This window comes from Diplotaxodon limnothrissa, linkage group LG17 (genome assembly GCF_057381915.1).
Source record: "Diplotaxodon limnothrissa isolate DT_005_m linkage group LG17, D_limnothrissa_male_GT1.1, whole genome shotgun sequence".
NCBI classification, from domain to species: Eukaryota; Metazoa; Chordata; class Actinopteri; order Cichliformes; family Cichlidae; genus Diplotaxodon; species Diplotaxodon limnothrissa.
The window spans coordinates 25,087,978-25,113,170 of NC_140612.1; the positions used below are offsets into that span (position 1 = coordinate 25,087,978).

Consider the following 25,193-nt stretch of genomic DNA (forward strand, 5'->3'; position numbering starts at 1 on the left):
TGAGAAAGTCTAAAAAGATAATTCTAAACTAATCTAACCATAGACAAAAGGGCATGCTTGCACATTTAAAAGAAGGTAAAGAAACATAGAATCATTTTTCCTGTAACACTAAAGGACTGATGAAACTTTGTGCTATGGCCAACAAAGAGCACCAGGTTGGGGTGTCACTTTGAACGAGCTGGGTGTGGGATATGGGGGTAATGCGCAAGCTTATTTATCTTTGGTTAAAAAGTCCCCGAAAATGCAGACAGTCTATGCAAATTCTAACTGATTTCAGCATTCATGGTTTCTGTCAGGCAATATCTTCCTTAAAGTTTTGCAAGAAAACCAAGGTCTCTCATTGAAATTAGCACGTAGAAAGCAACTGAATTGAGACAAGTTTTGCTTTACACAAGCCCAGTTCTACTGAATAATATACCAAGCCAAATGTATAGATACTTTATACTGTTATCTGTATCTACAAGAATTCTTCTAAGTCCTGATTTGTATATTGATAACTGACTGTGATTATGCAGAGGATGTTTTGAAGCAGTTTGTGAAAGATTTTGCTTTGATTTATGGTCTTGACTTTGTTGGTTATAATATACATTCTTTAATACACCTAGCTCAAGATGTACGGAAGTTTGGCCCTTTAGACAGCATTTCCTGCTTCCCATTAGAAACCTTCCTTGGTGGAATTTATTTGGATTCTGGAAGCAGATTGGGAAAGGGAAGCGGAAAAGGAGGTAATTGTGTTGAAAACACCTTAAAAGCAAAAATTTATTGAGATTATAAGAAGAAAAAAAACCTGACAGTTTCTTTAGCAGACCCTTGCTGCTCATCAGGTTCAGATATGATTTCAAAATAGCGCTTTATAACTTGTTGACTTTTAAAAAATTGTTTTAGACTTTTTTTTTGATGCCATTATATACATTAATGTTTTTAGTTTGTAGGACTAACCAGTACCCTAAATTATGTGTTTGGATTATTATTTATTTGTGTGTGTATGTTTGTTGTATTTTGTTTGTTTGTTTGTTTTAAGGCCAGTGATCCCGTCGAGCTCTGATGAGGATTGGGACAACACTGCGGAACAGCCAGAGACCTCACCACCATCAGCAATGGAGAATAGACATTCAAGTGAAACTCACTTCCTGAACATCACTCATCCATTTGTTCAGCCGCTACAACCCTCAACTCCTTCACCTGTGGTTTCACAACCAGTTCCAAGACAACTTCTACAAGCCACCAATACGAGCATGTTTGTACGTGTTCTAACCCTCCTGGAAGACATTAAGGACACTCAGAGGGTCCACAGTCGAATGCTACAGTCTCTCCTTACACAACGTGATGGACCAGTTGCTGCAGTATTACCCGAGGGTGCTGTATTTCCCATCCGGACAGTAGCAGATGTGGCAGCACTGGAGCAAAAACTGGCAGACCCTGTCTTCCTAAAAGAAGTGGTAAATAATAATGATGTAATAACAATATTCAATGATTAAAGCTGCAAGCAGCGTTATGAGGGCCCTCGCACCCCATCGCGTCGATCTACGCCCAACACCTACAACCAGCACCTCCGATCTGATGTCACATTGATGAAATTCATGCATTCAACCACCAGCTAACATTTCATCTCATTCAATCATGATTATAGTCGTCCCACTAGGTGGCGCTCTAACCATTACTGACAAATGGCATAACAAACATTTCCGAGCTCGAGTCTCATCACACCTGCGACCTTTGGGACATATTGGACATTTTGATTTTGAGTGACAGCAGATTACTGCTTTTTGGCGAGTGACTGAAACTCCACATGCCGCCATGACCACCCCGTTTCCCTGAACGTAAAAAGCTTCGCAATTTAACATCACAAAGGTCTTTAGATTCCACACACTGGAGATCGGTTCAATATGATGAAATCCCTTGGAGGAGTTCGTCAAAGAACGGTGCCTGGAAAGAGGGGAAAATGTCACAAAAATTACACATTAATTTTAAAATGGCTGACTTCCTGTTGGATTTGGGATATTGCACCAAGAGACTTTTTTGTACATCTTGATATCTCCTATAAGCTTACCATGTTTCAGAATCATACATAGAACACAGAGCAGGGGCTGTGGTTTTGAAATTTTGTAGGGGGCGCTGTGGAACAATTTCGCGCTATTCAATGAAAATGATCACATGCCAACAAAGCCTTCATCCATTTGGAGGTGTGTGCCAAATTTCAAGCCTCTATAAACTTGCCAAGACCCTCAAAAGCCACTTCATCTTTCATGTTGAACAGCGTTGCCACCAGGGTGCGCCGTTCAGTTTAAACTCACAATTTTTGCACTGAAGCATCACGAGGGACTGATGGTGATATTCACCGCTTTTGAGGTGGCCACGATGAACCTGTGAAAATCAGTACAACAAAATTAAAGCCATGACATTTCCTGTTGCCACTAGGTGGCGCTGTCCGTATTTCCGACAATGGGCACATCAATCTGTTCAGGGCGGGTCTGACATCATGCCTGTAAAGTCTGATACTGATCAGACTGGATTTCATTGAGTTATACTAATTTGTTTCTTCATGGCGTGACATCAAAGTTCGCCACGCCGCTGGGGTCACACCCTTTTGCGAAAAGTCACAGTTTTCACTGTAACCCAAGACCAACTCCTTAAGGCTTTCCTGGAGAAATTTGAGGCTGCAGATGTCACCCATCACTATACTGTACCCCAAAGTGTAAAACATGACATTTCCTGTTCCCACTAGGTGGCGCTGTCCTTGATGTCAAATATGGCAGTTGAAATATGTTCAGGGGTGGAGCCTTATCATATGTGTTCACTTTGGTCAAGGTCAGAAAATCTATGACAGAATGAGAGGCAATAAGATTTTCATGGCGAGTCATCGAAATTCGCCGTGGCGCCACGGCCTCATGGTATTGTGAAAACTCAAAAGCTCCGCAATTTAACATGGCATAAGGGTGTAGTTGGCACTGACCAAATATGAAGGTTATGAAATCAAACCCCAAGGAGGAGTTCGTTAAAGTTCGAGGCATGGAAACGGTAAAATCAGAGCCAAAATGTCACATTCAATCCAAAATGGCGGACTTCCTGTTGGGTTTAGGACATTGCCATAATAGACTTTTTTGTTCGACTCTGAACGTTATATAGGTGTACCGACTTTCAAACATGTAGGTGATACCCATACCGGGGGCTCGCGTTTTTCATTTTTCTAGGTGGCGCTACTGAGCTAATTTTCCCTGGCCATGTCTGAGAACATTAAAATACGTAAATTTTCACCAGACCTGACGCGTGTGCAAAATTTCATGAGTTTTCGAGCATGTTTAGGCCCTCAAACGGCCAATTCATTTGCCGAAATAATAATAATAATAATAATAATAATAATAATAATAATAATAATAATAATAATAAACAGAGCAATTACAATAGGGCCTTCGCACTATCAGTGCTCGGGCCCTAATTAATGCCTCAATCAGTCTGTGTTTCATGCTAGCAGTTATGATCAAGGAAAGTTGCTGTTTGTTCGAACATGGTCAGTGCAATGAAGGAGTGGGAGGAGAGCTGAACAAAAGTTGCTATTTTTGTTAATAAAATAACTTCTCCAAACATTACCTAGTTATAAGTTGTGCCATGCCAAACCCAAAACTTAAGAAATTACTTTTGGTGAATCATTTAGCTCTTTGCATTCACATCAGACAGTGTTTGACTTTGACACCTAACTCTTTCTCAGTCAATTAGCATCAATATTATAGAGCCTAATTACTGTGTAGCTGTGCTTGCTTTCTTTTAGGTGTGACTGATGGTACTACTGTCAGTAAAATTATTGTCCTTGCGTGTCCTAAGGTTTCTGTTGTGGCAGAGATCAGAGGGAGCACTGTTGATGAAGCCACAAGAAGAATGATGGCCTTCATTATGGACAATGCTCTTTCCAGGCAATATAACTTCGTTGGGTGCCATGGAAAGCGGGAATTTCGAGGGCTTAAAGTTTTTGAAGTGCTATATGGTAAGTTCATTAGTTGTAAGATATTTTGTTGATGTTTGAATAACGGATGCTCACTACAGCTGCAGTCATTCAGAATCAACTTTTCTCTCCACCATTGTGAGCGGCTAGCTTCGCAATAACAGAAGTTTGACTTGATTGACGCGGGAATGTTCCCAGTTAGCCTAGCAGTCAGCAAGGAGGCTTCAGCGGTGCATTATGGGATCTGTAGTTTGTATATTATTAGCGCCTCATATCGCCGGGCCATGCATAACAATAATAGTACATCTATATAAAATGATCTTGCGGGCCGGATATAAATGTATGCCGGGCCGGATGTGGCCCGCAGGCCTTGACTTTGACACGTGGTTTAGATAGACTGTACAAATTGTGGAGATGAAACCATCAGCTCATGTTGTTCTGGAGGTTGGTGGCTGCTGGCAGGAATGACCACGTTTCTTTCTGGCTTGTAGCATACTTGAAGAAGTCTCTCACTAAACAGTTTTTTGGTTGCTCACAGAATGTGAATAAGCTCCAGGAACTCCAGAGCCAGCCTCTATTTTTTCCAGTGTAATTAGTAACACACTGATTTATCTGATGGCCCTATTTTTGATTTACATGAAAATTATTGGCGCCCGCCTGGCACACACCTCAAGAAGTGGAATCTGTTTTCTCCTTGGTAGATGTAGCCCTTGTTACATTTTACTATTTTGTTTTGTGTTCATTATGAGGTGCTGTACCATGCAAAAAACTGGTTAACCACTTGCCTGTTCTAAGCTCTGTGCCAATCACTGAGACAGCCCACAACACCAGTTATCATTGTAACTATGTAGACATCTTTTAAACATTTGTCTTAAATGTTTTAAGGTAAAATATTTCACATTAATTTAATTTTTGAGTGCCTACTTGGTAAATCATTTTGTAAATAGCTTTTCTGTTTCCATGAATACTCATGGTCTTCAAAGAGTTCAATGTAGGAGGTCAAACAACTTGAACAGCACAACCTCCAAAACAACTTCAGTACTATCGCAAATCTGATTTTGTTTGTGAAAATGCACTAATTTCTTTTTTTTCTTTTTTTTCTTTCAGGACCAATGGATTGGTGAATGAGTGAGAAGCTGTGGTTTGCTGCATTTGTTTTTCCTTTAAACTGTATAACATTTATTTGTTATTGTTTTGTGTATACTGTGGACATTTTTGTCAACATGTTCTCCACACAAAAAATGTATTATATAAAAAAGCATACTGTTTTAAAATTTCATAGTAATCAGTATTAATAAAAAAGATAAACTGGCTTTGTTGTACAGGTGATTTAAATTATAGCTTACTTACATTATCCAAAATTCCATCTGGGCAAACACACTTGGGGCCACCATGGAAACTGAGGACAAAAATAGCTGGGTCTCAGGTTGGTAACCCAAGTGGGCCCCAACCATCAGACCCGCTTCTACCCATCTGGGCCCCATACTCATTTGTTGGCTGGGCCTGATTTGGGGCCCATCCGGGTCCCATCAATAATCCATCTGGGCAAACACATTTGGGGCCACCATGGAAACTGAGGACAAAATTAGCTGGGTCCTAGGTGGGTACCCCAAGTGGGCCCCAAATATCAGATCTGCTTCTACCCATCTGGGCCCCACATATTTTTTTCAACTGGGCCTGATTTGGGGCTTATCTGGGACCCAGCATAAACCCATCTAGGAAAACACATTTGGGGCCACCATGGAAACTGAGGACAAAATTAGCTGGACCCCAGTTGGGTTTCCCAAGTGGGCCCCAAATATTAGCCCTGCTGCTCCCTATTTGGGCCCCACATATGTGTGTTGACTGGGGAGCGTGCCTGCTGAGGATACATACAGATACTTCAGTGAACCTGAGCAGTGACTTGTGTATTTATGTTCCTAGATATCAAATCCACCCAACCCCTCCTTTCACTCTTCTTTGCCTGTGCTTCATTACTCCACATCTCCCCTAACCTTTAAATACAGATGCATTTGCTCCCCTCCTGGCTAGCTGGGTAGTTCTCCTGCTGCCTGAAAGGTTAATAGATTTCCTGACCCCCTTGTGCAGTGAAGTGCAGCAGGATGGGAGGACACGATCAGGTTGCATGCATACCAAATTTGTGCATGTGAGACATACAGTGGAAGTATGCTGACAGGAATTTGACCGTGCCCTTTTCCAAATTTGACATGTAATTCTTTTCCTCTCCAATCGTTTGAGAGGATTGTGTTCATTTTGCAATACTTTGCACGAACAAAGACTCTCAAATCCACTGAAATCCTCAAATACTGTGCAAAATACCCCAAACTCTCTCCAGCCACTTTAGTATATTTTGTCTTTGAGTGCCATATTTCATAAAGAATAAGCTTCAAACTCAGGCCACTATGTGCCAAACATATTAGTAATCATGAAAGGACTCCCACTGTTTGCCCATACAAGCAGGAAACAGAGAGAACACACAGCAGAAAGAGAAGAAAGCAACGCGAGTGCAGAATAGAAAAGGCCAGATGAGAACTATTGGGCTAAATTGATTTCTCTCAGGGAGACAGCAGTGCAGATGATCGTGCATCGTACGCTGTGTTACATAAGCGTCTTGCCACAGCTAAAGGGAGTGATAGAAGTAAACAAGGCATAATTGCAAATGCAAGCAATCAGTAGTGACAGAGTCGGTGGCGTGGGGTGGCCATTAGATACCAGGGGGAATTTTGCACTGGAAAGTAACCACGAAAACTCGGCATTCTCTGAGGTGTATCTGCTCACATTTCATTGGATTGTTTGCAGTGAGACACAAAAATACACATTAAATTCATTTATATCTCCATATGTTGGCCTTTCAAATTGTTCCTCATTTATAATTTAGTGATTTTCCCGTTGAAAAAGGTACTGCGGACTAGATGTAAACTCTGATGAAACCGACATGCTGGTGTTAATGTTGGCTTTGCCACCAGGTATCTACAGTTTCACATTTCAAGACTTAAACAATGTTGAAACTTACAAGGCCTGTTCTCACACTGACTCAACTACCTGCGATTTATCGATATGAGGGTGTAGATTAAAAGCTTGTTAGCGTCCTCTAGTCAGAGATAAAAGGTAAATGGACTGACTTGTGCAGTGCTTTTCTCTGAAAGCATTCAGAGTGCAGCCCACATTTGCCCATTGACACACACATTCATGCCTTTAGTGCTTTTTACCCATCATGCACACACCTTGGTACTTAGAAGCTCAATGACATTTCAACATGCAACTTATGAAACAGCCGAAGTTGGTATGGGTGTAGCACTGACAACACACCTTGTTGGGCCTCCCCAGGACCAAAACAGTGAGTTGGGAATCAATGAAATGAAGATAAAAAAAATTTAAAATCCCAATGAATCCTCATTATATCCATGAGTGTGTCATTTTGGCTAAAACTACTTAGTGGTTTGATCACAACCAAGACTTTTCTTTCCCCTTCAGACCATCATCTGGCTCAACAACGGCTGGAGCTGGCTGGACAGTTCTTCAATTCAGCTGATTCCTGTTGCATTGCCTAGGGATCATTATTGTCCTCCAGCACACTGATGTCCACTTCAGGGGATTTAGCGGAGCTGGAAAGTCCTCTAAATCCACAGACGCCTCTGTGGCTCGGACGTCACTTTTCTCCATTGCACCCTGCTAGCATCCAAAATAGCAGGTGGGGTTGTTTTTGTTTACACAAAGTTAAAAATTGTACCTGCTGAGGTTAAATTATTAATATTAATCCTGACATGAATAGTTAGTTGTTCTTTTTAAGACCTGGTTATTGTGACGTGCCACCCTGTAACTGTAAATGTGTGTATAAAAGCCTTTCTTTACAAAAATTGTTCCAATTGTTTTCTGTGACCACAGAAGATAACTTGTCTCTGTAAATATTTTAGGCTTACTGCTGTCGTCTTGTATGTACTGTTGTTTGACCCTTTGCTAAGGTAAATAAAACTCATAAAGACAGCCTGCTTGTGTCCAACTCGATTTATTTTTGATTTCCACAACAAACTTTATGTCAGAATTGGGATCCCATGGTTGATTAGATCTGTGTGCTGACATGGACGTGACTGCCTTCCCAGCTGCTGCTTCGCATAATTGAGATGAAGACGACTAATTTTTTGGATCACAGATCATCTCCGCTCCACTCGGCTTGTCTTTAAAGTGTCTTTGGGCAAAATGACCAAACCCAAATAACACCGAATTGTCACACTGCCTCCATCACAGTAGAAAGTTATCCTGCTGGAAGTAGCCAACAGAGGGTGGGCACACTGTGGATATAAAGGGAGTGACACGGTCAGCATCAATACTCAGGCAGGCTGTGGTTCTCAGTTGGTAGAAAGGGGTCCGAAGTATACCAGCAAAATATATCCCACGGCATTACACCACCCAAACCAGCCTGAGCTGTTGCTACAAGGCAGCATGGATCCCTGCATTCATGCTGTTTAGAGCAAATTCTGACCCTACCATCTGAATGTGATGGCAGAAATTGAAACTCATCTGACCAGGGGTAAGTTAGCTGGATTTGATTGTTGACGATTTCGCGTCATCTTGGATCGTTCGGTTCTCCGAAGCTCATCCGGGATTTGCTGTCATAGCAACAGATCCGTAAGCGTAAACCTGCTTGGGAGCAGGCTTACTTTATGTAAACAGGATTAGATCGCGGCCACTCAGGTATGTCCGCTTCATTTATACGAAAGCAACAGCGATATTTTTCCACTGTTTTTCCATAAATAAATATTATCAATGTAACTAAAGATAATGCAGTACTTGATTCTTCGATTGATTTCATACAGATACATACAGGTCATTTCCTAAAAAAAGGGAAATGTACTATTAATCATTCTATTTCATGTACTTGATTATTTCAGATGTACAGTGGGGCAAAAAAGTATTTAGTCAGCCACCGATTGTGCAAGTTCCCCCACTTAAAATGATGACAGAGGTCAGTAATTTGCACCAGAGGTACACTTCAACTGTGAGAGACAGAATGTGAAAAAAAATCCATGAATCCACATGGTAGGATTTGTAAAGAATTTATTCGTAAATCAGGGTGGAAAATAAGTATTTGGTCACCTCAAACAAGGAAAATCTCTGGCTCTCACAGACCTGTAACGTCTTCTGTAAGAAGCTTTTCTGTCCCCCACTCGTTACCTGTATGAATGGCACCTGTTTGAACTCATCATCTGTATAAAAGACACCTGTCCACAGCCTCAAACAGTCAGACTCCAAACTCCGCCATGGCCAAGACCAAAGAGCTTTCGAAGGACACCAGGAAAAGTATTGTAGACCTGCACCAGACTGGGAAGAGTGAATCTACAATAGGCAAGCAGCTTGGTGTGAAAAAATCAACTGTGGGAGCAATCATCAGAAAATGGAAGACATACAAGACCACTGATAATCTCCCTCGATCTGGGGCTCCACGCAAGATCTCATCCCGTGGGGTCAAAATGATCATGAGAACGGTGAGCAAAGATCCCAGAACCACACGGGGGGACCTGGTGAATGACCTGCAGAGAGCTGGGACCAAAGTAACAAAGGTCACCATCAGTAACACACTACAACGGCAGGGAATCAAATCCCGCAGTGCCAGACGTGTTCCGCTGCTGAAGCCAGTGCATGTCCAGGCCCGTCTGAAGTTTGCCAGAGAGCACATGGATGATACAGCAGAGGATTGGGAGAATGTCATGTGGTCAGATGAAACCAAAGTAGAACTTTTGGTATAAACTCAACTGGTCGTGTTTGGAGGAAGAAGAATACTGAGTTGCATCCCAAGAACACCATACCTACTGTGAAGCATGGGGGTGGAAACATCATGCTATGGGGCTGTTTTTCTGCCAAGGGGACAGGACGACTGATCCGTGTTAAGGACAGAATGAATGGGGCCATGTATCGTGAGATTTTCAGCCAAAACCTCCTTCCATCAGTGAGAACTTTGAAGATGAAACGAGGCTGGGTCTTCCAACATGACAATGATCCAAAACACACCGCCCGGGCAACAAAGGAGTGGCTCCGTAAGAAGCATTTGAAAGTCCTGGAGTGGCCTAGCCAGTCTCCAGACCTCAACCCCATAGAAAATCTGTGGCGGGAGTTGAAAGTCCGTGTTGCTCGGCGACAGCCCCAAAACATCACTGCTCTCGAGAAGATCTGCATGGAGGAATGGGCCAAAATACCAGCTACTGGATCCTTTAGCTCAGCGCGACAGTGTGCTCATAGAGAGATATCGATTTTCCCGTGAGGGTATTATTTACTTAACCAACTTGTTGACGAGGGGGTGCAGGACCACCACCTGTCTTTTTTTGCTCTGCCCTTTTCTTGGTTGCTGTTAGAAACAAACAGATTATTTCAGGGTCTCTTTTCAAGAGACTAAAAGCAATATAAGTGATAAATATTACCAGTGTGTAGAATATTCTTATATTTCACTTTTACTTGTTCCCATGTTCTAGTGGGTCCTGTTGTGGCTCTAATGTGAAAGAGGATATAATGTAATATAATATAATATGATATAATATAATATAATATGATATAATGTAATATAATATAATAAATTTACCCTACCGCCTACTGGTGTTGGCCAGAGGGGCCGATGGCGCGATATGGCAGCCTCGCTTCTGTCAGTCTGCCCCAGGGCAGCTGTGGCTACAACCGTAGCTGCTTCCACCAGTGTGTGAATGTGAGAGTGACTGAATAGTGGCATTGTCATGCGCTTTGAGTGCCTTGAAAAGCGCTATATAAATCCAATCCATTATTATTATTATTATTAAATTACTTACGAGTTTAATTTGTCAGCAACTTTCTGCCAGCCCTCTCTCCTTGCTTTTGCAGCCTTTGCAGTGTTCCCTTGCGTTTTAATTAAACTCTGAAACTCCTGAAATCCCTCACTCAAGAGTTCTTGCTCTGCTGCCGAAAAATACTGAGCGCGCTCCTTCGACATTTTCGCCGACCAATCAAAGGGTTGCCGATCAATGTTTCTACTATCGATGCGTAGCCCCTGTTAAGCCACCCAGTGATCTCACATTACTTCATCCAGCTGTACTAATCGTCAACAACAGGTGTTAGGTTTTGTATTGTTGATTGCCATTTATGCTTAGAGATATTTACTCATATATGCTTAGAAGTATATAATCATTTGTAGATAGGTTCAAGCTACAAACCTATCAACAGGTGTGTTCGGAGAACCGGAATAGCGAGCTCAAAGTTGGCGCGATGATTTGATCTTGGATGTAGTAAGCGAGGTACGAAGAACGGACCCCAGGCAACGTTTTTACAATCTTTTATTGTTATAGTTCTGGTGAACCTGTATGAATTAATAATCGGCATCTGCTGTTGTGATTTTGTGCCATATAAATAAGACTGACTGTAGCCTCAGTTTCCTGCTCTTAGTGGACTGTGTGGTTTTCCATCTGCTTCAGTGTGTAACGTGTGGTGAGTTCACACACGCTCTTCTGCAAACCTTGGTTGCAACAACTGGTTGATTAAATTGCTTTTGTTTTCCTATCAGCTCAAAGCTTTTGGTCAATTCTTCTCTGACCTCTGGCATCAACAAGGTACTTTCACCCAGAGAACACTTCCTAGATGTTTTGTCTTTTTTGGATCATTTTCTGTAAATAATAACTTTGTTGAAAAATCCCAACAGCTCAGCAGTTTCTGAAATACTCAGATTACCCTACCTGACCATCCAAACCACTGGCAAATTTGAAGTCCCAAATTTGAAGTCACCTTTCTTCCCCAATCGGCTGTTTGAACTTTCAGATTTAATTGACCATGTTTATGTGTTTAAATGCATTTAGTGCCTGGCATGTGATCGGCTGATTAGATACTAGCATTACCAAGCAACTGGATAGTTGTACTCAATGAAGTCTCCCATGAGTCTATATATCAGTGAAGACCACTTGGTGTATTTTAAAAGAAATTTATCAGCCATAAAATCAAGTAAAACATGAAAAAGATGAGACTTTGAGATGCTAAAAACTTCACTTCGTATCCTGTTAGATACTAACTTTGGTTATAGAGTGTTATAATACTGTGCCTCACTGATTTTCACTAATTATGTTTTTAAGGGGGAAAAAACAGCTTCTTGATTCAATTTACCCTCCAATGTGGCTGAATTATAACATTTCTGCAAACACGAGTGGGCCAAAATTCCTCCACTGCACTGTACAAGTTGCTGCTGCTGAGGGTGGACCAACCAGTTATTAGGTTTATGGGGCAATCGTTTTTTTCCACACAGGAATATGTAGGTTTGGATTTTTTCCACTTGATAAGAAACACCTTCATTTAGAAACTGCATTTTCTGTTTACTTGTGTCATCTTTTTTTCTAATATTTAAATTTATTTGATGATCTGAAACATTTACATTTGACAAACATCCAAAAAATAGTAAATTAGGAAGCAGGCAAACACTTTTTCACACCTCTGTGTATCAAAATAAGAAAAACAAACCTACTGCATAAATCCATAAAGTTTTGTACGATGATTTGTTGAGCTCGTTGTACGGCTGTGTGAGGACTGCATCCTGTAAGCACCATCTGCTCTGGTAAGAATAATGCACTGTTCATTTCATCACAGCCAGAATCCCATTTGTTAGCGGCAGAGTGGCCCGGACTGTCCCTCTTGATGGCATCGTTGATTAGATTCTTAGCTCTGTACTTTCTAAACGTCATGCTAATAGAGCCAGAATAATCCATCTGGCAGACTAATTTTTGCCTATTGTCAGGCTGGGAGCATTAACTACTACAGAGCAGACTCGAAGTCAGACAGCAGACACTAATTCGTCAGCACACCTCTTAAATGATGTTATCAGTCTTTGATGGGTTTTTTTTCCGGTTTTGAACAACCATGTGATCGGCCGTTCTGTCTGGGTATTAAGTAAGCCTGAATATACTCAGAGGCCGAGCAGGAAGTAAAGGGTTTACATGGTGATGAAAAAGTGAGAAATCTCAGAAAAGAAGAACGTTTTCACAAATTGCAGCTTTAACTCCTTTAAAAAGCTTCTGGTACTCCTGCACAGACTGAGTCATTTAGCTGAAATGGCAAATGTTAACCATGTTAGACTTTACCCCAACCTGGATCTCTGAATAGTTTGATGCTTACAGTGGAGTAATTCAATCTGAAATTGGTTGTTTGCAGTAGAAAACCCACACAGCAATATTCTTTGTACTCTTCTTCTCAGGATATTTCAGCTCATATTTTTCATTTCTTTAAAAAAAATTTTTATTAAATTTGTTATTTGAAATTAGCGTCATGTTTTGCTTCAAATCCTGTGCAAACTGTCTGAAAACATTAAGGTGAAACATAATTAAAAAGAGTGCTCCACTGGAAAAGCTCTCATTTTGGTTCTTTAAAAATGTTGTGGTGTTGAAGCGGATTTAAATTCTCCAATTTGGGGCTCTTGGCCAACAAATTCATTACATCCGTGCAATACGCAGGGCAGCTTTGGTTCAGGTAGAGTGGGCAGTCTTGTTACGTTACTGCAGTGTTTGCTAAAAGAAAATAAACCATACAGCCTGCTTTATTTTCCAATTGCTTTGTATTTTAAGCCCCAAAGTAAAAGACATGAATTTTATTGAACCTATTTCACAAAATAAGTGCAGAAATTCTAAAACAAAGGTATTCACTTGTAATAGTAGATTACGATGTAGATTGTAAATGTCATGAGCAAATATCTAAGTTAACCAAATTATACACAGTATGTTGACAACCTGACCATCATGGCCAATATTCACTCCCCTCTTATCTCTTATCTGGCCTCCACTGACCTTTGAGGAAAAGCATGTGACTCTGTAGCTGATAAATGCTACAGTTAACTTTGTCAGGGACAGTCCTCACTCGTCATCAGCTGTTACGTTTAAAAGGATCTATATTTTATGACATTAAAGCAATTACATATAAGTGCACATCATTTACCATTTTACCTGCTCAGCACCAACAAATATAGAGCAATATGGGGAACACAGCTGCAATTTCAGCAGCGTAAAGCGAGGTTAGCGGCAGATTAGAAGCAAGTACAAACACATCTATAAGGGATGACAATGCAATGCACAGTTGGCACTTTATCTTTACAACTGCTTCTTTACAGCTTCTTTTGGTGGCGTTAGTAAGGTACGGCTTAACAAGCTGCTCATACACAATGTATTGTAGCAGGAAGGAAAGTATATTGTCTGTAATCAATGAAAATGTAGTGCTTCCAGCCAATTTTAGACTGAAACTCTCACTTAAGCTCAACATAGCTTGCTAAGCCATTAATCTCTCTTTGTACTACACCCTCTGGTCAGCCATCAGTTCTGAGTTTATTTCACAATAAACATTTCTCTTGCTTTTAAAAGTAGTCTCCCAGTGACTCCACAGTAGTATACATTATTTTTTGACAGTAGGAGTAGGTGTTAATGAAAACGATAGATCAGAGCAGTTAAAATAAATTAATGTAAACTGAGCTTTTGGATGAGGCTGGTTCTAATCTCTATTTAAATATACATCACCTTGGATCCTTTTTCTTGTTAATGATTGATGAAAAAAATAAAAACATAGAATGTGAAGCGTGTACTTCTGTGGAGGATCTGCCAGAAAAAGACTGGCTTATGACATTTACTTTTAACCCACATAGTGATCGTGCAATAATTAAATACCTCTACTTTGTGCAAAGGTCAACTCGCTGCCCTTATTCAGTCAAAACTAGTTGAAACACATTTGGGCCTTTTAGCTCGAGGGCACTTAGGGAAGCGTAACAGTTTAACAAAGAAGCAGTGGGCATGTTTTAATGACTCTTGTCACTCCCATTTATCACCATTTTCACAGCACACATTAGAGCGTTTTAAGCCCACGTGGTTCTTGTGATCACAGCTCGGGACTTGTTAGCGTAGCGAGATCACAAGTTCAAAACCGTAGGTGAGCTCGAAGCTTTCAGCGAGTTGGAAGCACTCTCAATTTAACGTTTTTTGTTGAAAACTGACTGGCTCAAGAGTCCGAAAGGAAAACAGAAATGTGTCTTTCTAATTTGAATGTGTCTGTTTCCATGTCAGAAATGTTCCATGTTTGCAAACCATTTAACTGTGACAGAGCTGGCAATGAAGACGGGGAAGGCTTCTTTCTACTCATAATCGAAATTGCTCACTGGGCAGACAAACCCTTATTGTAGCCATGTGCAGTTTGCTCTTTTTAATTCGTCTTTGGTCCTGGAAATGACTGTTTAGTGCGTTTTGTTACTTTTTTACTTGCATCTTTAAATCTGCAGGAAATCATTAAAAAAAATTAGTAAAAATCAGGAAAAACCTCAAAACATCATCATAGCTGCTATGATACGTTAATTACCCTTTTTTTTTTAAATTTTCATGTCTAGCTAAAAGGAGGTGGTTTGCATAACTGTTCATTTTGGAAATTAAACTTACATTCACCACTTTTTAATGCACACTTGTTCAACAGCCTGTTCAGTGTCTAATCGGCTGATCACATGGCAGCAACTTAGTGAATTTTGACAGGTAGATATGGTTGAGATGACCTGCTTAAGAAAATCTAGCACCAGAATGGGGAAGAAAGGTGATTTATGACTGAACGTGGCATGGATGTTGGTCTCAAACAGCCTAGTCTATTTCAGAATTTTTGCTCCTGCAGGTTCAAAGAAATCTGTCATCCTACCTGTTAGAGGGAAGACTTACCTGAAACATGCCCATTCTCCACCACTACACCCCTCACCTTTCTAGAAACTAGACTTTCCACCAAAAGCCCCAACCTGAGCTTCAGTCGCTCACCCCACCAAGTAAGACTGTTAAACTTCCACCTTTTATTGCAAAACTCAGAGTTCCTTTTCTTGTCCTCATCCACAGAGCTCCTATTTGTGTCGTTGCTGCTAAACCAAAGTCTCAAGTGTCACGTTTACTCAATATTAGAAACTGGTTGCCTTTCAATAAATCTATTAAAAACTTTCTTTGGCATGCTGAGACTGACTCCAGAGTGGTACTTTAGACCAAATATGACATTTTCCCATATAATCATCTCCAGGGTTTACAGAGAATTATCAGAAAAAGGAAGAATATCCAGTGAGCAGCAGTTCTCTGGGTGAAAGCTTAAGCTTTTGAGAAGAGATTCTATGATTACACATCACTTTAAACCCTGAAACAGGTGGACTACTAAAAACAGGGCTCACCAAAATTAGACATAGAAGATTGGGGAAAAGCTTGATCAGTCTTGATTTCTTCTGTGACGATCAGATTGTGACAGCTGCTGTCAGCACGATAACGAGCCACGTCACAAAATTCAAATGTGGGGATTCCCATCACGTATGTGCAGATGACAAATCTGCAGCAACTGTGTGATGCTATAGTGTTAATATGGATCAAAATCTCTGAGGAGTGTTTCCAGCACCTCGTTGATTTGATGCCACAGAGAACTAATGCCCAAAGTCGTAGGTGTATTCAGCAAAGTGGCTGGTAAGTGTATATTTTAAGAGGATTAAAATAAGATGGCATGTAGATTTCTGACAAACTGAAACCAAAACTTTCCTGACGTCATTGTAAATGTTTTACTGAAGAAATGTAAACTGTTATTTTTCACCCTTATTTTCCTTTATTAAGATGACTATGTGCGTGTTTTCTATTACGTCAGCGTTTTGTCAAGCCCCTGGCTTTATTGCTGACCTTTTAATACCCTTTAAGAGCACAAGGGTAGTTTGGGTCACTAAATTTAAGCCTGAAAACAAATAAGAACAGAAGAGAGAGGGTTTTAGGACAGACTTACCTTGAAATAGACATTTTGCAGGGTCCTGCAGTGTGCAGTAGTTATACCCATCACTTATATACAGGCATGTGAAAAAGGTGTCTACACCCTTACTGCTTCCGCTAGAATTAAGAGGGTAAATAGCAGCCAGGTGCAGCTATTCAAATGCACTTGATTAACTGATCATCAGTAAGCGCGAGCACCTCTGTTAAAGCAGCTGTTCTGGCAGTTTGCTTTGGAGCATTCAGGTGTTTGCAACGCTGCGGTGTGCATCAAAGTTTTACTTTATTTCACTTATTTGAGGGTTTTTCTTCCCCACAACTCTCCATCTGCATGAAATAGTAAAACTTTATTTTCAATCTAGACATAAAGTGACAGAAAGTTTGCAGCTTTTCCCCTCGTGTCTCCTGGTAGCTGTTAAACAAATTATTGACTGCTTCCATCAGGTCTGAGCAGACTGCCAGTACAATTACTGGATGTCCGTTTACTTTCCCTTTGTGTCCTTCCAACTCCATTACAGCTTCCACCACCCGAACCTTTCGTCAGATGCCAGCACATTTTGATGGACACACAGCCGGTGAAAGTCTCTGCGAGGTGCGCTGCTCTGCATGGTGTCAAAGACCAAATAATGAGCCAAGTCCAGCCTGTGACCCACAGCTAATGCTGCACACTGCAATCCCTCTGCCCTTCTTGCGCACATCAATGTCAGCAAACATGAGGGTCTGTTTCCAGAAATATCTTCACAATTTCCCAGCCATGTGTAATTGCTAATGAAGAAGTTTTAGAGATTACTTGTTGTCTGGGAAACTTAGTAAGCAATTACATGATTGAGGTTAGGGGGTAATTGCAAGCATGTGAAAATATGACAGATTACTTGCACCACTTGGGCAGAATCCCATTAAAGTGAAGCATACGTTTCCCTGTTGACAAGTCTGAGACAGCTTAGCTTAGCTTAGGTGTGATATGATGCCATATTTTAGTCCTGCAGTTTTCTGCATGTATCTGCAAGAAAATAAAGTGAATGAAGACATTAACAGCAGAGGAAACAATGTGAGAACCTGCAGCTGATCTGAGAAATGATCTGAGCTGCGCTGACTTGTAACACAGTACTTATACATTTTTCAAAGCTGCCACTAACAATAAAAACTTTCAAATGAGTTTTCCCTCAAATGAACTGCATTTTAATGATTAGATGATTCAATTATGTTTTGTTTTTTTTCTGACTTGCTTTGAGAGCGTTCTTCTTCTAGCTGAAAAGCTCAAACCAAGGGTCTGAAGCCCATGGCTCTTTGACCGTCTCTTTTACAAAATGCTATATGAATATAAAGATTAATAATAATTGTGAACTAGAAAATGCATTTTCTGAAGAAACTGCAGTGTGGATGCTGATAGCTGAATGTTTTGAGGAGCCATTTTAACACTGGACTCTATGGAAGAGTTGAAAGAACCATGACATATACTACAATAACCATGACATTGGATGAAAGAGGGCAACGATGGCTACATTTTGAGGGTAAAATGATGACTGTCGACTGAACACTGTGGACACAGCAGCAGTTTAAAGAGAAGATTTTAAGATAAAAATTTCCCTTGATCCTACTCTAGCAGCTAAGCTGTCTCACTCTAACCTCCAACATTCCGTCCCATACACACCCATTATAAACTCTGAAACAGGTGAAAAGCATGAATTTTAAACTGGAGCTGAAGAAAAAGTATAATAGCTATTGAGAAGATAAATACAAGTTGAATAGTTGAATGTCTTGGCTTCGTTTTTAAGTTTGAATGGTGGCTCTAGGTCAACGTATGTGAAAGTAGATACAGGTCAAAGAGGAGTAAGTTGAATGAGGATTCAAAGGATCTCCCCATTGAAATACATTATAAATATTTGTTGAATAAAGTTGAATAATTGGCTAGCTGCTGTTAAGCTAGCACAAGCACAGAGTACTTAAAAGTTGGTGGCTACATAATTTGTCCTCTAAAACAAGTCATGTCTATATTTTCAAAACACTAGTATTCCAGCAGAGAAGAGAATGGTAGCACCACCAAAAGTTCAAAAAACAACTGTTACAAGCTTCTAGGATAAATAGCAGTGCTCTACATTCAGCTTAGAGCTGGGCGATAGAACGATAACGATATGTATTGCGAAATAACTTTTTCTCGATAGAAAAATTAAACTATTGAGATAGGCCTCGCCGCTCTTGTCCTCTTAAAAAAAGAAAAGAACAGCCAATCCAAATTAAGTAGTGCAGAGCCGAACCAATCACAGCCGCAGCGTCACGTCACGTGACTTGTTACGTACAGCACAAGTGCCAAGTTGCACATGTGTATTTGTTTTGGGAAGCAGCCAGCCGCCGTGCCGCCCGGGTAATGGAGGAAATGAGTGTGCCGACTAGAGAAAAATCAACCGAGAGCGTGACCGAAGGTTACCGAAGAGAAAACCGATGATGGTTCCAATGCCGGAGAGGTTGTCGAACGGAAGAGCCACAGAAGTTCCGTAGTGTGAAGGTATTTCGGCTATTTCAAGTCTGACAAAAAACAGAGTAGCGCTCACTGTAAATTGTGCCGAAAGCAAGTCTGGAAATCCAATAAACCGGTGCATGCTCAATCTCTGACTGGAAGCGCTAATTCGGCTTTTGTCAGACTAAAGTAACTGTTAAAACTGTTTGAAAAGCTAAGCTGTCACGACCTGCAGGGTCGGCAAGGCACTGATCAGCAATCTCTCTCCCCCTCCCCTGTTTTGCCAGGGCGGAACTCATGGCGGGTTCACGCCCTCGGCCCACGCCCTCCCGGATCATGCACACCTGGGCCTCATCAGACCAGCTGGTATATCAGAAGGAGGAGATCAGCTGTTCAACGCTGGATTGTTGTGAAGACTCCTGTCAGTACACGTCTAGTTTCCCACACTTCCGCCTCAGAAAGTAACATTTGTCTCTCTGTTCTAGATTCCCCGGACCCGTCCCCGTGTTTCCCCGTGTGGAGCGTGTAAGAGGTGGCTGGTCACTAGCGGAGAGAGGTTGGCGTGAGCGTGTGTGTGATTCCCTTGTTTTCCCTGGAGCCCTGGAACCCGTCCTCGCACATCTTGTATATAGCACTGTCCTCGCACTGCCTGTAAATACACTTGGTGAAGATTTTTGTGAATAAACTGTCTCTGTTACAACACACTCCGGAGTCCTGCGAGTGGATCCTCAGAGCAACCCGTGACATAAGCTATACAACAAGGAGAGATTGAGAATTTCCTTTTAGTTCTCAGTTTATTTGATATTGACAAAAGTTAGTCAATTTTGTCTGTTCTTCTGTAACACAAACTAAGATTTATTTTTAGAATTAAAATTTTGTTTCTAACTGGAATTGACAATTTAGTCTGTTTCGTTTGTTCTATTTTGAAACTTAAACGCTTTAGTGGCTGCCTTTTGTGTAGTTTGCAATATTTGCCTTTATTTATCTGAAAAAGTCTCATGTTTCTTAAGTACATCTACCCTGTTGAACTTATTATGGGAAATAAATATTTAAATCAAAACAAGCTGCTGATTATTTCACATTTTACTTGTGAGCAACGGCACATTTAAATCTTACAAATATAGTTATTTGGCTTATATCGTGATAGATATCGTTATCGCCTGAAATGAAAAAAAAAACATATCGTGATATGAAAAAAATCTCATATCGCCCAGCTCTAATTCAGCTAATAGAGAAATACACAATTGGTTATATGAAAAATGAATATGTTACCTTACCTGAAGGTGTAGTTTTATCCAAAAAGTACAGAGAGGCCAACAGCAGCTGCATTCATTCAGGTGACCCTGAAAGGGCGCAAAATTTTCGAAGAGGACGGACCGTTGTTTAACTCAATAACTTTGTGTTCTTGTAACAAAGACCATTTTGAGAGAAAATAATTTAGGTTCACCAGACGAATAATAATTGCAGTAATGCTGGAGTCCTACATTTACGTTGAGTGAGATGAAAAAAAATGTTTCAGCTTAAAGAGGGCCTTGAATTTTTTTCTTTGAGTATACAAATTAGTGATGTGTCGGTCGTGAACGGAACGGCTCTTAGAGACGGATCTTTGACGTGAACGATGCGAGCCGGCTCCTTATCGCGAGCCGTGTTTTTTTTTTTTCTTCCTTTCTCTCACCCTCTCTCTCTCGCACCTTTTTTCCGCTTCACTCCGCATTAGTGATGTGCGGATCGATCCTGAAATATCGATTCCTCCGATACCAATCATTTATGTTCTAGAATCGATTCTCACATTAAAATATCGATATTTTAGTCATTTAGAGTAAATTTGTAGTTTATCATTCGGTATTCCCCATATGGAAAAGAAATAGTAAAAACTTATATGATTTACTCATGAAAGTGGCCACTTTCTCATTACTTTCATACATTGTTTTAGTAAGTGTCCAAAACATACAAGTTTCATTATAAAAAATTTCAAGGGATCTTATATCTGTTTTCACTCTTATATGCTTTTCATACAAGTTTCACACAAGACAGATACAAACTTTACAAGATTTATATATATCTTTTCCATATGGGTCTCCTTGAAAAATCGGGAGGGTTGGCATGTATGGTTGTGGCAAATCACTAACCTTGTCAAAAACCTCAGAGTAAATCATATCACAGAATATGATGAGCGTATGTTGAGGCGAACTGAAGAGGAGGAGAAGGACAGGTGCTGCTAGGGCGAGACAGACGTCTCTCACGGAGTCCTTTCAGTATCGTCGATACCACCCTGAATATTACTTGGTATCAGATCGGAAAGAAAATCAGTGGTATCGCACATCACTACTCCGCATACGAGCCTTGTACTTTTCTACTAAACAGTCGTCTTCTACTTTGGTGAGGTTTTTTTTTAACACTGTTTTGCTTTTGTTTTCTTTTTTACTGCAATTCCTGTAGAGCAGCTTTTAATGTGTTAATTCAGTATGTGCTACAAAATAAATACCTTTCCTTTACAGTAGGTTTATTTTAAATTGTTCCAATCATGGAACTTCAAAGGAACAGCACTTAAAAATGAACAGCCCGTGATGTCAAAGTACACATTCTACTGGCAAATCCCATAAATGGGGGACAAATTCAACCAACTTTAGTGGATCTCGGATGTCAGAAACACAAAACAACCTGATTGTTAAAACAAAGACAAGGCAGACGCAGAGAAACGCAGACGCAAACACTGAAGCATCTACAATGGCAGAAGCACAAATAGAAATGATTAGAAAAAGAGGACTCGCTGCCACCAACTGCAATGTCTCTGCAGGAGCCTCTGAAAAAAACAAGACACCACGGAACAAAAGATGGAAAAAGAAGAGTCAGCTGCATTCTCTGTACAGGAATCTTTGCAACAACTACGAGACAAACAGAAAACACTTACTGCCCACTCTCTCTCTTTTTCTTTCTTTCTGATTGTGTAATAAAAGTATGAACATGTGTTTATAAGTTACACTTGTGTTTGAATCTTGCAACTCATCACACATTTGATTTCCATGTGTGACAACTTCAAGTGTCCAGAGTGAGGACAGAATGAAGGACCCACTGCTGCACATCATCTGTGAGGCTTTGCAGCCCTGATGATCCACCACCAGGACAAACACAGCAGTATGTGAGGAAGAGAACAAGGAAGAGCCAGCAGCAGCTGACAGATGGAGAGAATAGACAGACTGTTCCCTGTTTGTGAAGGACTGCTAGAAAAGTTTAGAATAACTAATTGTCTGTCCTGAATCAGTCTTATTAGGTAATGTTCAAATAATTATATCATTCCAGTATTTTCAGTGTGGGAGAAAGTACTCAGGGCCTTCAAGTTACACACTATGAAAGGCAGTAACAAGTTTAATATTCAGAAACCTAAAGTGTGTATCAGCAGCAGAATGGACCTAAAAATAAATGTCCATGTTTGTTTCATTTCTATGAAGCTTTGAGTATTTTAGTAGTTCTGCTGTGTTTGTTGCATCATATTGCTGTAATTGTTTATGAGCTTTAGATATTTCGAGGTAAGTTGATCTATAGTGTTACATCATATTCTATAAGGATGTTATGTGTTCGTATACTTTCTTCCTAGTTTGACCCATTTAGCAGAAGTCAGCCTGTTTACGACTCTGATATCTATTCTGTATAACTTAACCCTTTGACTGCCTGCTCAACCATTTGGTTTAGCATATTTTGAGAGACTATATATAATGAACTGGAGTACTTAGCTTAACTCAACCTTACTGAGCCATCTCTACCACTTGGTTGAGTTATGTTATCCTAAAAAAAAACACTAGATGGCACTGTGTCAGGATCAGTGTTGGTCAAGTTACTTGAAAAAAGTAATCAGTAACTAATTACTGATTACTTCCCCAAAAAAGTAATCCCGTTACTTTACTGATTACTTATTTTCAAAAGTAATTAATTACTTCGTTTCTTTTTAAAAACACGATTTACAACCTGAAGAGGTGATAAAGTGATAGATCTTTCAGCCCAATTCTACTTTTTCTGCATAATCCATCATACAAAATGTAATCAAATGGAAAAGTCTCTTTTTTTAACTTGTTTTTATCAGTTTTAATCTTTTAACTTTATGCATCAAGCAAAAAATTTAATTATATGCAACATTCTCTGACTTGAATAAATTAGTTTAACATTTAAACCTTTTTTCTACACATTCCAGCACATAAAATAAAATATTTTTTGTGTTTACACTCACTCTTTCAAACAGATGCAAGTAAAACACAGCAGAAAATAAATAAAGTCAAAGACTCACCTGTAAAGCAGGAGCAGGGTAGGCGGAGGTTTACCCTGGTGCAGGTGTGCCGCGGTCAGTTGAAGAATCCGTGAGTTTCTCTGTGAATTTCCCATTACGTCGTTGCTTGCTTGGAGGTTTAGGGTTTTTTTTCACTGTAAAAAGAAGTTTTCTTCCCACGCACGATGGACGCTAATGTTTTTGTCACTTTTTATGGAATTATATTCAAAGTAAGGTCAGTGTTAGGATGCCTGGGTCGTCGACCCAGGGTTTTTGAGTTTATGATATTATTTATACTGTCTAGTTTTTGGTTTCTTTGAGTTCTGTCTTATGGCTTAGGTCTCTGTCTTCTTTAGTTGCTCTGTCTCCCCTATCACCTGCATCCCCTTGTCTAGTTCGCGTCTATGTGTATCTTAAGTTCCTATATCCCCGTGTTCAGTCAGTGTTTGTGTCTACCCTGTTCCCACGTCTCTGTTCCCTTTGTAGTGCCTGCATGTGAGTCTGTGTCTTTGTTCAGTCTGTGTTATGTGTTTCCTGTTTTACTTTGAAGGTCTCCGTCTTTTCTCAGTGTGTTCAGTTTACGCTTCTTTGGTCTCGTCAGTTCTGATTTGCCCCAGCTGTGTTTCCCTCCTGTTACTCATTCCCTGATTGCTCCCTCTGTGTATTTAAGCCCAGTGTTTCTCTGTGTCTGTGTCGTGATCTACTGTTTACCAAGCTGTGTGTGCTGTCTGTCCTCCGGTATTAGTTTATTTTTTGATCGTTTCCAGTTATGTTATATTTGAGTTTAACATTAAAACGGTTTTTGAGTTTACATCTGTCTCTGGAGTCTGCACCTTGGGTCCTTTTCCTGTCTGCACACAGCCGCACCTAACAGGTCAGTACTTCCACGCTTTAAACACCGCACGCTCATACTCTCTCCCACAATCGATATGTGATCCATTGTTGATCTGCACACAGCTGTTGTCACTAACACGCACTCGCTTACGTCACTGTCGTGAGACATTCTCGCAAAAAATCACGGTTTTAGTAATGCAGCGTTCCTACGGGAAAGTAACGGTAATCTATTTACTGTTTTTGCAATAGTAATCCCTTACTTTACTCGTTACTTGAAAAAAGTAATCAGATTACAGTAACGTGCCCATCTCTGGTCAGGATATGGCAGGCCTCATCTGCCACCTTCCAACCAGGAAATCAGAAAGCAAAAAATCACTCTGGACACATGGACTGTTTTGGCTAAAAATTTTAAAGGTAAGTACATTTTTCTGCAGTATAAACATGTCAGAGTCTTTACTGAACATGATTATGTCATTTGATACCAGAAAATAGCTGTAATAAATCCATAATATTTTTTTAAAAACATGCTCAACCAAACGGTTGATTTGTCAATTGATGGTAAGAGTAGCAAAACTTAGCTAATGTTTAGAACTGTTGTTTTAACATATGAAATTGACTATTTACTAGGGCTGCCACGATTAGTCGACTAGTCACGATTACGTCGACTATCAAAATCGTCGACGCCTAATTTAATAGTCGACACATCGTTTAAATGCCGTAAAATCCTGAAAGGTGCAGGAATAACAGTAGGATTTAAGAGTGTAATAACGGACTGAAACAGAAGATGGTGGAAATGCACCTACAAGGATACCGTTAAACGCCAAAGATGAAGAAGCAGCAGTCTCCGTTATCATGGCTACTCAGCAACGGAACTCGACCAAACAAAAGAAAAGAAGGTCCAATGCAAAATCTGCAAAATGGAACTTGCCTTCCATGGCAGTACAACAGCGATGCACGAGCATCTAAAAAGGAAGCACGTCG

The 25,193-nt window shown here is 40.3% G+C and overlaps 1 protein-coding gene across 1 annotated transcript; it reads left to right on the forward strand.

Annotated features, from left to right (window-relative positions):
- Positions 1-669: 669 nt before the first annotated feature.
- On the forward strand, positions 670-19,585 carry LOC146615062 (uncharacterized). The gene is made up of 5 exons (XM_085375529.1): positions 670-725; positions 1,022-1,439; positions 3,820-3,979; positions 4,429-4,525; positions 19,408-19,585. The coding sequence occupies exons 2-5, from the start codon at positions 1,098-1,100 to the stop codon at positions 19,583-19,585; spliced, it is 777 nt and encodes a 258-aa protein (XP_085231655.1). The 5' UTR covers positions 670-725; positions 1,022-1,097.
- The last annotated feature ends 5,608 nt before the right edge of the window (positions 19,586-25,193 follow it).

Excerpts from the sequence above, each read along its gene's own strand:
- LOC146615062 (XM_085375529.1), top strand. The coding sequence starts at position 1,098 with ATGGAGAATAGACATTCAAGTGAAACTCACTTCCTGAACATCACTCAT. Across the intron at positions 1,440-3,819 it reads CTGTCTTCCTAAAAGAAGTG|GTTTCTGTTGTGGCAGAGAT; the intron begins GTAAATAATAAT and ends GCGTGTCCTAAG. Across the intron at positions 3,980-4,428 it reads AGTTTTTGAAGTGCTATATG|CATACTTGAAGAAGTCTCTC; the intron begins GTAAGTTCATTA and ends TCTGGCTTGTAG.